This window comes from Myiozetetes cayanensis, unplaced genomic scaffold (genome assembly GCF_022539395.1).
Source record: "Myiozetetes cayanensis isolate MyiCay16 unplaced genomic scaffold, myiCay2020 scf22, whole genome shotgun sequence".
In the NCBI taxonomy this organism is placed as follows: Eukaryota; Metazoa; Chordata; class Aves; order Passeriformes; family Tyrannidae; genus Myiozetetes; species Myiozetetes cayanensis.
The window spans coordinates 10,212,071-10,226,131 of NW_026087434.1; the positions used below are offsets into that span (position 1 = coordinate 10,212,071).

Here is a 14,061-nt window from a genome sequence, read left to right on the forward strand (position 1 = left end):
GTGCCAAGAGTTAACAAAGGAGTACACATTCTCCAAACACCCTGGCTCCTCCATGGCCTTTTCCACACTACTACACTACTGGTTCACGTTTAAGAGTTGACTTTATTTGCTATAACCACGTGTATTTTGCCTACACCTTACAGAAAGGGTCACCCTCTGCAGGCAGCTCTTCCACGGATGAAACCAGACTTAATTTCACTCTCGTTTCTCAGGATCATCTGGAGGAGTTCTGGCACTACTCCCAAGGGAGATGAAGTCTTTCCCACCTCTGTATTACACAGGAGGTGAACACACATGCTGAACAGAACCAGACAGACCCACACAGCCCATGTTTCTATTCCACCTATGAACAGCCAATTGCTAAGTATCTTCATCCAGTCTACGACACACCTATCGAAGGTTAATCATTTGAACCCATGTTTCCATAGACTACTTAAAGAAAGTCTCATGCAACAGCATCAAAGCCATTCCAAAGTCCAAATGACACCTAATTCATTCCCCCCACTCATAAAGCTCTTCCACAGAAAAAATCCAAAGCCACTTGGCACAACTGACTCTTACAAGGACATAGTGGGAGCTACCACAGACCTGTCATCTCATCAGTGCTTACAAGGAGTGTTCTGCTGTCCCATTTTGACTGGAAAGCCATCCCATCAGAGCCTGAAGGGCAGCACAGAGATCATCACTCCTTATTCTTCCCTCTGCTGTCAGCAACCCTCTGTGAAGGCACAACAAGACATCTCACACCTCCCTCCTGCTGCTCCTCATCATCCAACACCGGTGAAATTACCCCAGCAGCTCCAGGGGTCCCTGTGTAGGTTCCCATCTGGCTGCTGACCCAGGCTTGGAGACAGATCCACACTGCAGCAGCTTCCCTGCTTCTTCCAGCTTTATTTTTAAGAACACCAGGAAATTTCACAGATAAATCAACACTGAAGCAGCAAAATCTTGTCCTTAAAAGGTTAGGAAACACCCTAAATAATTTTTTTGTAGGTACACTGAATTTACATTGTATCACTTTGAAAAATGTAACCTTGGTTTCCATCACCTGCTCCTCCAGCAGGCAGCACAGGCAGGGTTACTTCCTTGACAGATATGAAATAGATGGTTGTATTCTCATCATCCAGCACAAGGCTGCATTCCTTATGGGCTGCACACAACTCCAACTCAGCTCTGAAGAGTTAAAAACTTCCTCCCAGACCTTCCCAATATGCCCCTTCTGACAGCAGGTACAAGTGTATTTTGATTTTTGACAGCTTCCTTGGGAGATGAAGCACTATCATCCCAACTCTGAAGGAAAACAGGAAAATTAATAGTTAAGGTTTATTTTGGATGTTTCAGTAAAAAAGGGTTTGAACCTCTCTCTTTTTAAAAAGCCACATGCAAACCAAACCTTATCTATCCTTCCCAACAGTATTTAATATACTCTCCTATATTTCAGGGCATGGGTTAGTGGTGGACTTGGCAGTGTCAGGCTTACAGTTGGACTCGGTGATGTTAGAGGCCTTTTACAACTAAATGATTCCACATTCCTCAGTGTAGAATTCCTCAATACTTCATAGGGGATGGACTAGATGATCCTTAAAGGTCCCTTCCAAGCCAAAGCACTCCATGATTCATTGCACCCAGGGCACAGCCTGCACCAAGTTCTGACAAGCGCCAATGCCCGAAACCTCGGCAAACCGGTCCCTACAGCGCCAGGTCAGACACACAGAGGGAATCACTTCTGGAAAAGCTCAGTTAAGATGAGTTAACCACCATCACAGGGAGCTCCTGGGCAGGAGCAGACAGTTTTATGCTCTGAGGCAACATTTATCTGCTGCTGCCGCCACAAAACCCTCTTACAACCCTTGCCTTACTCGCTAAACGTTTTCCCACACCTGGAAGAAATGAGGCAGAGACCTTCCAAATAGTTTTTGTCACCACAAATGCACAATTCAACCCCAGAAGAGAGGGAGTCCTATGCATAAAATGAGGCAGGACCTGCAGAAAACACCATGCAACTGTTCTAAGGCTAGAAATACATGCAAGAAGTGCCAGTAACCTCAATTTTGGCATTCCCCAATTTCTGAGTAGGGAGCCTAAGTATTGCTCTATTTGGATCACTCATGACAAAAAGCAATGTTTTAACGGGGGGGGGTATTTTTCCCCTAAGAAGGGTTAAATCCACCTAAACAAAATGCAATAAAGACAGAACAGTGCCCCAGTAACACTGAAGTTGTTTCTATTTCCACACCATAAGCTCGGGAAGCAAAATTAAAATCTATCTGCATAGTATGAGGTCAGTCGGGCCATGGATGGTTATTTTACATCTGAATATCGAAAACATATGCTCCTCTACGGAGGTTGTCAGAAAAGCTGAACCTGCTGGTACTTAGCCTTTCTCAGGGAATGCTGAACACCTCCAAAGCCCACCGACCAGGACTTGAGCCATCTCCCAAAGGGGTCCCCACCACGCAGGGCTGTAAATCCACAGGATGAAAACAGATCCTGTTTAGACAAGATGATGAACATTTCTGAAAATCTTATCTTCAGTCATGTCCTATTTACAAACGAGTTCTAACAATGATGCACAGCCCCACTAGTCTGAGTCTCATAACTCAAACATCTCCCATACACAGTGGTAATTAGTTTGTATTATATTAACAAACAGAAATGTGAAACGAGATACGTAAATAATCTTTAGGAGAAGCCCCTTACTGTCCGTGTTCTGACTGGGCTGTTTGCACCAGGAGTGCTGGGCTTGTGGCTGAGCCCTGACCTGGGAGAGGGGAATCACATTCCTGGTGCTGTTTTCCATAAGTCTCTGCATCCCCACAAATACTTTCACTCACTTTATTAATGATACAAGAATATTTCTCCATGTGTGTGTAGAGCAGCAGCCAGAACAGGGCTCCAGTCTCAAGTATTTTCATGTCATGTCAGGGTAACAAAAATCACACACCAGGCCGAGCCGAGTCCTCCGTGGAGGCTTCTGTGCCACCCACTGTGACCAGAGGTGACACAGCAACCCTGATTCGCAAAGATATTATAAACAAAGACATGATGCTACAATTTTTGGTTGGTTTTGGAAATTTGACTTTGACAAGAAATTAAAAATGTTACATAACCATATAATTAAAGGATTATTATGAGAGATCATTTACTTAAAATGATCCATGTTGGTGGAGAACATCCTGACTGTGCACAGCATTCTCTTAACCACTGAAAGGACATAAACAGCGTCTGGTTTTGCAGTTTACCTATTTATGAACTTCTTTCTGCTCTGATATGAACTTTAAAGGACCTGGAAGCAAAGGAATCCACCCTCAATGGTGCAAACTAAATGGACAGTGACAGGGTAAAAATGCCAAACGCGACAAATTTTGCAAGCTCCCAATATTTACCATCCATCCCAGAGTAGTACATTCTCATGCAAGCATGTCACAATGAGAAAACAACATCTCTATAAGGGTAAAACAAACAGCATTCACAATTTCTGAAAGCATTCTTCCACAATTATTGCACTAGATTAGATTGCCTCATCAACAGGGCCAGAGGCCATTTACACTATTTTCTTTCTTTTTTTTTTTTTTATGGAACAGATGAAAGGATTACAGAAAGTTTTCTGGGGCCAAATTTGGAGCTAATGATGGGAAAATTCTTTTGCTAATCCCCACTGCTAGCAGACTCCTAAGGCTGGAAGAAAACAATGTCTCCTGGTACCCTGCTTCTACTTTGCTCATCAGGGTAAAATACTGCACTCAGGAGGTTTGCAAAGGCCCACAGGATTTAAGCAGAGCCACAAAATGTGCAGGACAGGAATATACCGAAAACCTAAGTGAAGAAGGACATGAGACTCCAATTAAAACTTGGACACATCGCCGTGAAATCCAAGGATGGGACTCAATTGCTCTGCACAGCAGCCACCTCCATCCGAGCCCAGGATGGCTTTATCCTTGTGGGAAAGGGGCTTTTCCAGGACCTGCTGTGCCAGGCAGGCCAGAGGGATCCCACCTGGGCAATCCCTGCTGACTACAGAGGATGTGGAAAGACGTGGAGCAAAGCGAGGTTGGTGTCACCCACCAACCCTTCCAGAGGGCACAGCAACCACCACAGCCCAGGGACACCCTCCTACAAACCTCCAGCACTGCTCCTCCTCCTGCCTGCCAGCCCACCAGGGCAGGAAAAATAGATACAGCCAAGTCACCTCCCTTCCAAAGGCAAAGTTTAATCATTTTTCAGTCATTTAACAAACACAAAAGAATTCACATGTACCAGCTCTACTCGAGAAGTAAACTTTGCATAATTAATCAGGATCCCTCAGAACTTGTGCATCTGCAAATGCACAGCTACACCAACTGGCACTCGAGGGAAAATGCCTCTGGCCACCTCAGAGAGCTGGGAAGTGCAAGTATCTGCACTGAGCAGAGTCTGAGCTGCCAGGGAATGGAAAACGCAGGCTGACGAACGAGTTGTCTGGAAAATAAGTACGAAACTCCCTAAAATCTGATTCATTAATGGGCATTATCAGCTCCTTCTGCATAAAGCCATATTTTATCATAATAACAGAACAAGCTAAAGGCACCTACTTAGTTGCAGAAGGTGGGAACATCCAAAGCAGGTCAGGGAGTGGAAGTCAAGCTTCCTGCAGAAACGGGTAATTTGATGGGAAATTTGACTCGAAAAAAAAAAGAAATACTGAAGCAGCACTTAATGAAGATGAACTTCCCCTGCCTCCCCACAATACAGACCATGCCATTATCACTCAGCACTAGGAAGGAAAGAGATTCCAAGGAAGGGGAAATTACAGGGCAGTTATCCTCATCAACCTGAGCGTGGAGCAGTGACATGGGCTTGGCTGAGAGCCTGAGCACCGTCTGCACATGGTTAAGCACAGGGCACGAAGCAAGATGTGCACGGGGAAAGCAGCCCCTGGAAAACAGTGCAAGGGAGTTCAGCTCTTCCATGGTGCTAGTGGCAACAAAATGCCCAACCTTATCCCCCTGTATCCACAAAAAAAAACCCCAACAACACATGGATTGCATAAAGTCAGAGGAAACCTGGGAGTTCTACTTGCCCAGCGGTGATGAAGACAAGTGCCGAGTGATCTACTCCCCCATCTAGAAAGTCAGGCTATTTCCCACCTATTTTGGACAGCTTAGACATCTACAAATGACACTCTGTGCACGGTTGGCAGGGTTTGTGCTCATGGTTCTAGGACAGCCAGGAGCAGGTCTCAGGATCTGAGCAGTTTTCTCCGGATCTGAGCAGTTTTCTCAGGATCTGGCTGCAGTCAGCACAGACAATCCTCACCACTTCTTACTCTGAGCACTTGGGAAAGTTTCCATGTTTCTCTAAAGAGTTGCCTGAAGCTCGGAGAAGAGCTCACATGAAAACATAAGACAAACCACACTGGCACTATTTGCATTATTTGTAAAAAGGAAAGGTTAAATACATCCCCATTTCACAGATGTTTCAAGGCTCATTGCTAGAAAAAGTCTGGCACGTCATGGGGAAATGTGATGGTACCAAACAGTACCTTCAGGGTCCCAAAAACATACGGATTTGGGGAAACATCCCCCACCCCCAACGGAGGGAAATGAGACACAGATCGTGTATTTTCCCAATGAGAAACCAAGGTTTCACAAAGAATCAGTAAACATGCTCATGCTCCCCACCTGTTTTCTATTTAGAGCAAAAAAAGGCAATTAATGTGGCTTTTTAAACAACGATTAATAGAAGAAACCTATGAACCGAGATTCCTAATTGAAAATGTCTTTACTCACATGAGGCAGAGGATCAAAATATGACAAGACCACTAAGCACAGTCTCTCCCAGCTGCACAAACCATTCCTTAACAACCTTCAGATTAATAAACAAAGACATGTTCTAGCCATTTCATCTCCCTCCTGGATTTGGCTGTGTACAAAAGGCAAACAGGAGAAAGTCATCCTCTGACTTAACTCTCCTTCAGAATGGGGCTCCCAAGCAGCACTCCACATTAATTTGGGAACCCCTCGCTCTGAGCAGCCACGCAGAGAGATACAAGGGGGAAGATTTCCTCGCAGGAAGAAGCTGATTTAAGTGTATCATTTATTAGCAAGTAAAAGGACATTTCCCCTCTCAGTGGTGAAGCACAACACAAGCCAAGGATAAGCCATATGGGTGAAGCCTTTGTGTGAGGGAGAAAGCTGGCAGGGCTCCACGGCTCTAATTGAACTATTACCATATTGTAAGAAATGAAAAAGTCAGGAGGGCTGGAGGATCTGCTCTCCCAGGGCCAGTTCATGTCATGTGGACAATTAAGTGAGTAACAAAGCGTATTTACCAGGAGAGCAATTCCACCATTTGGACACTGGCTTGTTTTAAAGAAAAGAGGTGCTCTTCCAGTTCGATATTGCCCTTAATTTGATCCTCACACTTGCTGCCATGAAACCCTCCAAATCCAAATCATTTGTAGCAAACAATGCAACTCTTCTCCTTCAATTGCTGGCTCAAGACTTTTCCATGTGGTTAATAAGGAAAGACACGGAATGGAAATGCTCAAGTGAAACCCTGCAACACACAAAAGCTTACCATAAAAACTGTCATAAAACAGAAAAATGCAAAAGATCAAGTATAAAATTAATTTTGCTCAAAAGACAGGCTTGGGAAAAACTTCCCAAGTGTTACACACTGTACACACACAACTGGGACTGGAGGGAAACACAATAAAACCAGGTGATGAACAGAGACAATCTGCAGTGGTTGCTCATAAATAAACCTTTACAGTGTCATCTGGTTACTTTGTGGGCAGAGAGCAGTGGAGTTGTATGAGGAGTGAAAAAAAAAAATAAATCCCAGGCTTACAAAAAAGTGAGGAAAAATCTTGTTCTTACCATTCTGTTCGTCCAGCTCATTCCCAATTTCCTGCCCCATCTGCTTCTGCCGTGATATGATTGAAGAAAGAGCATCAAGTCCTGCATCTTGCTCTGCACAGGAAAAATAGATTACATTGCATTAAAAAGTTGTTGATGTTCCAGGCTACATAAACTATGCAGAAGTGAACAAAAAAGATCCAATCTGTGCTTAGAGAGCTAAAATGTATTAAGTAAAATACATCAACACTACATGAAAACTAATCATTATGGGAACAGCACTCTTAAAATAATGGGAATGATGGGTAATTAATTCCTCTGCTCTGGCTGGGACACTTCACTGAGGGTCCCAAAAGAAAAAAACCAATAAAATCCAAGAATTCAACATTCAGTTGTTACTCAGTCATAAATGCAGAGGATTTTCTGGCACACAGAGAGAGCTCCTGATTAGCCTTCTTAAATTTTCCAAGCAACTTCTAACGTGGATAAAAGAAAACAGGTGATGCAAACACCAAAGAATTCAAATGGCTTTTTAAAGCTGCAAGAGGATCCAAAATGTGTGGGAGAGCCTGAGGGAGAGGGCACATAGGGGGCAGATAAAGTCGATGTGCTCCCACCTCTGCAGACACTCCTTTGTGAGGAACTGCCGGTCTGCTGGCACCACACAGGCCTCAGGAAGCCCCTCATCCAAAATGTGCAGCTCTCCTTGCCCAAATCTGCCAGGAAGTGGCACAAGAAGAGCTGCAGGAGGCTGGAGGGTCAGTGCTCTGACCACCTGCACAGCAGTAATGCTGCAAGGAGCAAGACTGGCAGCGGCTGCACTCCAGGACAGGCAGGATGAAGGTCTGGTCCCCCAACACCTCTTTCAGCCTCCCTTTAATTACTCATGGTGTAATTAAAAACTCAGGTTGAGGTTTCCTCTGGACCATCCAGACAGAGCTCAGACCATCTGAGCAGCACCTACACGTATTTCCATGCATGAACTGGGTCTTATCTGGAGTCTGATTCCATTCAATCACTTCCAACACTCCGATCGCATGGAAATGACCTCATTAACCACCTGATGTCCTCGGGCTGAGGTTTTCCAACACTTCCAAAGTTACAGATTCCTTAAGGATGGTGAGGGCCAAAATCTAAAGACTCTTTTTCGATGAGTTAATTCTCACCTAGTTCTAACTCAACAATCCATCTCATGCACTCAGCAACACCACTACACCCAGTGCAATTACTGTGATCACCACTGCAAGCCAAAACCAGGAATATGGTCAAAATCAGGTCTCTCCAAATCTGATTTAAGAAGATGCTTCTAGTTAAGAATATGGCGAGCACAATGCTGCTCCTGCAAACACAGGAAACATCCACCTGGAGCTGTTATGTTTGACAACTCCAGACAAGAAAACTCCAGCACAGGTGGGCGTGTTGATGTTCAAAGAAGGGCTCCTCTCAGAGTGCCAGAAATGCTCCCAACTACCAAAAAGGCTCTTGTACCTTCTATGATCCTTCGCTGCTGCTGCCTGAGATCATCAAAGCCAAGCCCTCTGGTTTCCTCCGGTTCTTCCAAGAGCCACGGGTTGGTGACACCTCGTTTGACCCCTCCTGTCATTAGGCTGGATCTGAAAATAATTTCAGTAAGTAATTTTCAACACAACCCACCCCCTTGTTGTACAATTTGCCCCTCCCAGAAAGGCTGACAGACAGCAGGATAAGCATTTGCTGCACTCCATGGGGTTCTCTGCAATCCCAGAAGAAATCAGACAAAAAAGAATCCCATGATCTCCAATAACAAATCCACCTCACAGGCCCTGTAACACTGCCACTGGAAGTGGTCAGGAAGGAGAGAATTCACTTTGCAGTGAACAATTAAGCTACAGAATGAAATGTACCATAAACTGCATAAAATATTGAAATGCATACCATATACTGCATAACATACTGAATGTACACAATATATTGTATAATATACCCATATCAAATGGTGTTTGCCTGTAGAACACACAGCATTCAAAACTGCCACACAAAAAGAACGTGTATTCCTGACAATACACATTTGTTGTTCCTGTGTTTGCTCCAGGATCAAAACACCAACTTATAAAAACACTGCTACAGACTCAAAGCTTCCAAGAGTAAAAGGATGCATTTTGCTAACACAGATGCAAATCAGATGAGACTTTTAATTCCCTGCAATCCTGACTAAACCTCAACAGCAACATTCCTGCATTTCAAAAACTGCAGATGGACATCACACAGCCCCCCTCCTGCACTTCGCTAGTCTGGCATCAACCTGAACAAGAAGCCAGGAACACACACTTCTGAATGAAAAAATAATCAGATAATAGGTTTTCTTTTAAAAGAATTATGACTTGAGGTTGTTCATGTTACAGACACTTCCCTGGTGACAATGGAAACCAAGTTTTCCATGTCCAGGGCACATAAATCCAAGCAGTAAAATGGAACATCACTTAAGAATTTTCTTCAATACCGGATTTCTGGTTTCTGCCTTGTAGCTCTTCATGGGTTTCTCCTACAAGAAAAATCTTATATGAGAGACTGAGAGTCACCTAAACCCAGAACTGCAACTCAGGTTTGGGGACAAGTCATGGAAAGATGATTGGCTCCTCCACAGCAGATTTTGCTTTCTTTGTTTTTTAAAACTCTGGTTTTTATTCCCATTTTACCTTTTCCCTGTTCTTTCCCAAAGCGATTCCACAAAGAACACAAGAACAGAGAGTGTTTTTAGGACCTCTCAAATTCTCGAATGTTTTTTAATCCCACTAAGACCTAAGTTTAAATTCTGTAGTTGTTTTGTTTGTTTAATTGAGTCCAGGCCCTCCTCCCTGAGCATTCTGTGGTCACAGCCCCGTTTCAGGAGTTCAATCGGCACAAGGATCAGCGGGGCCAGGAGGGGCCACGAACCTGCTCAGGCTGAAGGGGAGCCAAGCACAGCCCAGAACTTGCGCCGGAGTTCCTGAAGGAATTGTGGTGAACTGGGGACATCTCCTGGCCGGGAGATGGATCAGCACTGCTGGATCAGCACTGAGTGAGTCCAGGCACACTTCCCACCACGTCCACAGCCACGCGTGAGAGCTCTTCACCTCTTCTCGCTGAACATTACAGCGTGGTCATGGCACTTCATCTCACGGGAACAGATTTGTCAGAATAAAACAGAGATATTTTTGCTAGAAGCAACTAAAAGCCACTTACTGCAGACCACACCATCTCCCTTAAACACCCTGGTGATGCTGAACACCCAAGCACACCCAGCCTGCCCTGCTATGTCAAAACCAGCTGGATGTCTTGGGCAACAGCAAAGAGGAGCTGGGATTCTTCTGCATTCCAGTCCTGCACACCTCCGTGAAAACTTTCATGTACCTACTGAGGCTGGGAATCTGGCTTGCTTAGACAAGGATACACACACCTGAAATGCAGTTTTACACATTACCTAGCTTTCTTCATTGCTTTGGGGGATTAAATGTGCTCTTATATTTCCCAGTCTCACAACTGCACTTCTGAAGGTGGAAAAGCCATTGCAGCCAACCCAGTTCAGCAGTTCAATTAGCAAGGATACAAAATCCAGGGTAACATCTGACAAAGTTACTTAAATAAAGCAAACAGAACATAAAGCTCTCTGCTTGCTAAAAAGAGCACAGCTCTTTCTGCCTGTTAAAAAAAAGCCAAGGCAAGCAAATTTGAAATAATTTGCAGCGCTCGCTCCCTCCCTCCCTCCCTCCCCCCAGTGATCTGCCCTATTCTTGTAAGGTTGGGTCATGACAACTGGTCTGCTCGTTACAATAATCTTTTTGACATGTTTGGTAACTACCTACCCACACAACACAGCAGAACTTCCTCCTTCCTCTGATCTTCCCCTGTTTCGCTTTGGTGGTGTGAAGATTAAAGCTTATCCAATTAGCCACCCACTGCCTCCGCCAAGTTAATCACGTAAATCTTGGAAACCGTCACAGAGCAGTGGAGTGTGGGGATGGCTTTTGATTATAGGAGCAGATTTAACTAATTACAAGGCTCAGCAATGTGCCTAAGTATAAAAGATGGTGGGGGTTAAAATCAGGGAGCTATGTCACCGCTTAACAAGGGAGGGCTTATCTTCCAGAGGGCATTGTTTCACTGGTAATTCTTATAACACTTCCCAAGTAACTTAGATTAGTCAACCAGCACTTACTTTAGACCAAGGCCACACATCGAGGCTTAGACTGATCAGCAAGACTGAGTTTTAAACAAAACCTGGGTCATATGACAATTGGGTGGATGATCACTTGAACATTCCCTTGACGATACTGTCCTGCCCCGGGGTCTTTGAAGCACCCCGGGCACCTCAGCTTGGCTTCACAGGTCAATCCCCACGGCCACAGTGAAGGGCCAGGGCATCCTCTCACTTACGCTTTCACTGCTCACACTGCCAGTGTGTTTTTAGGAAGCTCAAAGCTAATAAACAAAACAAGTACAATTTTAAAGTACAAAACAAAAGTGCTCTCTCTCCCTCCAAAAAACCTGGGAGAAGCCACATGAGCACAGGCACTTCCAAATCCCTCCAGTTACCACCCCAGGTGGAGGTTTCCCCACAAGAAGGGCCAGCATTCCCTGCAGGTGGAAGAGGACTTCCCAGCCCCACCAGCACAAGAACTGGTGTTCTCATGTTCAAGGAAAGCCGTGTTGCTCTTGACACCATTTACCTGTGGTTGGGTTAACCAGACCCACTGGCTTCAAGGACTGGGAGCTGCACATGCTGGCTGCCTCATGGGATGCCAGACAGAGGATTTGCAGAACAAAACCACCCTTCAGCAACTCCAGGACCACCAATTCCTGCCCACAACACCAGCACAGAGCAAGCTGTTCCCACCACATCATGCATCAGTCTTGCTATCAAATATTACTGTCTTCTTTCTACACCATCCCTTATTCTTCAAGCAAGATTGGACATAGCACAGCATGAAATACATTATAACCCAGCTCATACAGTTCTTAGTGAAAGTCTCACCTCTACAGCCCACCTGCACCCCTCAGGAACGAGAGCTATGAGAAAGAAGAATTCTTTCTAGAAAGAAGCTGCACCTTGTATTATTATACCCAGAGAAAAGGCAGAGGGACAAACCCACTCCTGTGAGACCAGTCCTGGTCACAAAGTACTCAACAACTCCCTCACCTGCCCCTCACACCCTGTGATGAGCCCTCCTGGGCCCATCCAGAGGCTTCAGGCAGGTCTCACTTGGCATCTGTGCCCACTGCAGCCAGGCCAGAGGGACTCGAGGACATGGCTGGGACAGAAACACCTCGGGCAGGGAACCCAAGGGAGCTCTGACCAAACGAGTGGTAACACCCACACAGGAGCTCAGCCCTGAACCTGCCCTGCTACAGACACTCCAATATTTCTGGTTGCTTCTTCCACTTCTGCTTTTCAATGGTATGAATCCACAGGGAATTCTGCCCCATTCCAGTCTCTGTTTCAACAACCTGCACAGATCTCTCTCCAAGGAGAAAAGAGGGGAGAAGATCCTGAAATTGCTACTGAAAACCAATGAAAGGAAATTTAACTGACCCTGCTCAAGGGGAGTCACGTCAACAGCACAACCTTTTCCCTGGAAAATTCCAGTTGCATCTTAATTAAGGCTGACATGCCGGAAGGTAAAGGAATGCTGTCCCAAAGGAATGGAGTGTCCTGCCCCGTGTGCCAGCCCCAGTTGTCACTTGGGATCAATAGTGGAGCATTAACAAACTGTACTGCCCAACCAGGAACAGCTTTACAGCAGCTTTCAAAGGAGCTAAAACTCACTGAATGGTGACCGAACATAAACGCAGATTAATTCTGGTGAAACCCTCCCAGCCCCAGGCCGTGGGCACAGTAAATGTGTGATCAGTGGTGCAAGAAGGTTAATGAAAGGAAGGACTGCTGGAAAAGTGTGTGCTGTCACATCAGAGATGGATTAGATACGGAAAACCAGCCCAGAGCCCGGGACAAGTGTCACTGCAAGAACTCCATCAAACAACAGGTGCTGATTTTTCTAATGCAGGGGAAAAGCTGAGACTCAGCTCAGACACAGCCCAGAGTGGGCTCTGCCTCCCAGGGGAACCCCAAGCTGGGCCACAGCTCTGCCAGGATTTTGAAGGACCCCTGAGCTGTCAATGGCAGCTGAACCCCACGAACCTGCGGGCTCTGAGCCCCAGCCCAGCTCCTTCCAGGCTCCTTCCAAGCCCTTTCCAAGCTCCTTCCCTACCAACCCACACACAGGCCAGGCTCAGGCAAGACAGGAAGGCTGGACTTACTGGCACAGGATCCAGGCCATGACTCTGCCTGTACCTCTGAAAACAAGACCCACAAGGGAGACTTTGGAAGGGGTGTGAATTCACCAGACAGAACAGTTAGCGTAATTTTATCCATTTTTAATAAGAAGTTAAAAGAGAACTATAAAACATCAAACGTTGCAACAAAGAAATACTCTCTCTGATGTTATCCTGTGCTGGAAAATACTGGTTTCCCTGATCATTTTTAATGGAGTGTGAAATTATCATGGGATTCTGATGTTTTCCTCCTGTTTGCCTCGACACCTTCTTGCTTGAATCATCACCCTGTGCCTGCTCCACAGAAGTACCGTGACAACACTGTCCTGCCACAGCAGGGATGGCCACACTTCCAAAAGTCACATCACAGAATATCACACAACATCACAGAATCACAGAATATGCCGAGCTGGAAGGGACCCAGAAGGATCATACCAGTTAATGGACTGCTCAGAGCAGGGGACACAAATAGGCTTTCTCACTTCACGGTCCCTGTAAACATTTTGCACACTTGCCATTTCACATGCTGTGGTTGACTCAGCAGTAGATGTAAGAGCCAACACACCAACAGGCTCTGCACAGGGCTCTGGAGAATCCAAACCTCAAACAATTGCTTGCATTTGATCAAAGTCTGCAGCTTTATGACCTGCAGCATGTGATGCACTGACATCTGGTTATGCAAACACGACAAATCCCAATCACAAATCACAGGACGGTTTAGGATAGAAGGGACCTTAAAGATCATCCAGTCCCACCCCCTGCCATGGGCAGGGACACCTTCCACTAGCCCAGGTTGTTCCAAGCCCCATCCAACCTGGCCTTGGACACTTCCAGGGATGGGGCAGCCACAGCTTCTCTGGTAGCACAGGCAGTAACAAACACCAGAGAACAAGAGCACTGAAACCAACCCCTACACCACATCACTGAACAGACC

General features: G+C 45.6%; 1 protein-coding gene across 1 annotated transcript in view; it reads right to left on the reverse strand.

Moving 5' to 3' along the window:
* The window catches only part of STX8 (syntaxin 8), a 103,436-nt gene that overhangs the window by 80,664 nt on the left and 8,711 nt on the right, over window positions 1-14,061 (reverse strand). Inside the window, exons 5-6 of the mRNA XM_050319564.1 lie at window positions 8,328-8,452; window positions 6,861-6,953 (exon numbers count right to left, since the gene is read on the reverse strand). Of these exons, the coding sequence (XP_050175521.1) occupies window positions 6,861-6,953; window positions 8,328-8,452 (218 nt within the window). The remainder of the gene's footprint in view (window positions 1-6,860; window positions 6,954-8,327; window positions 8,453-14,061) is intronic.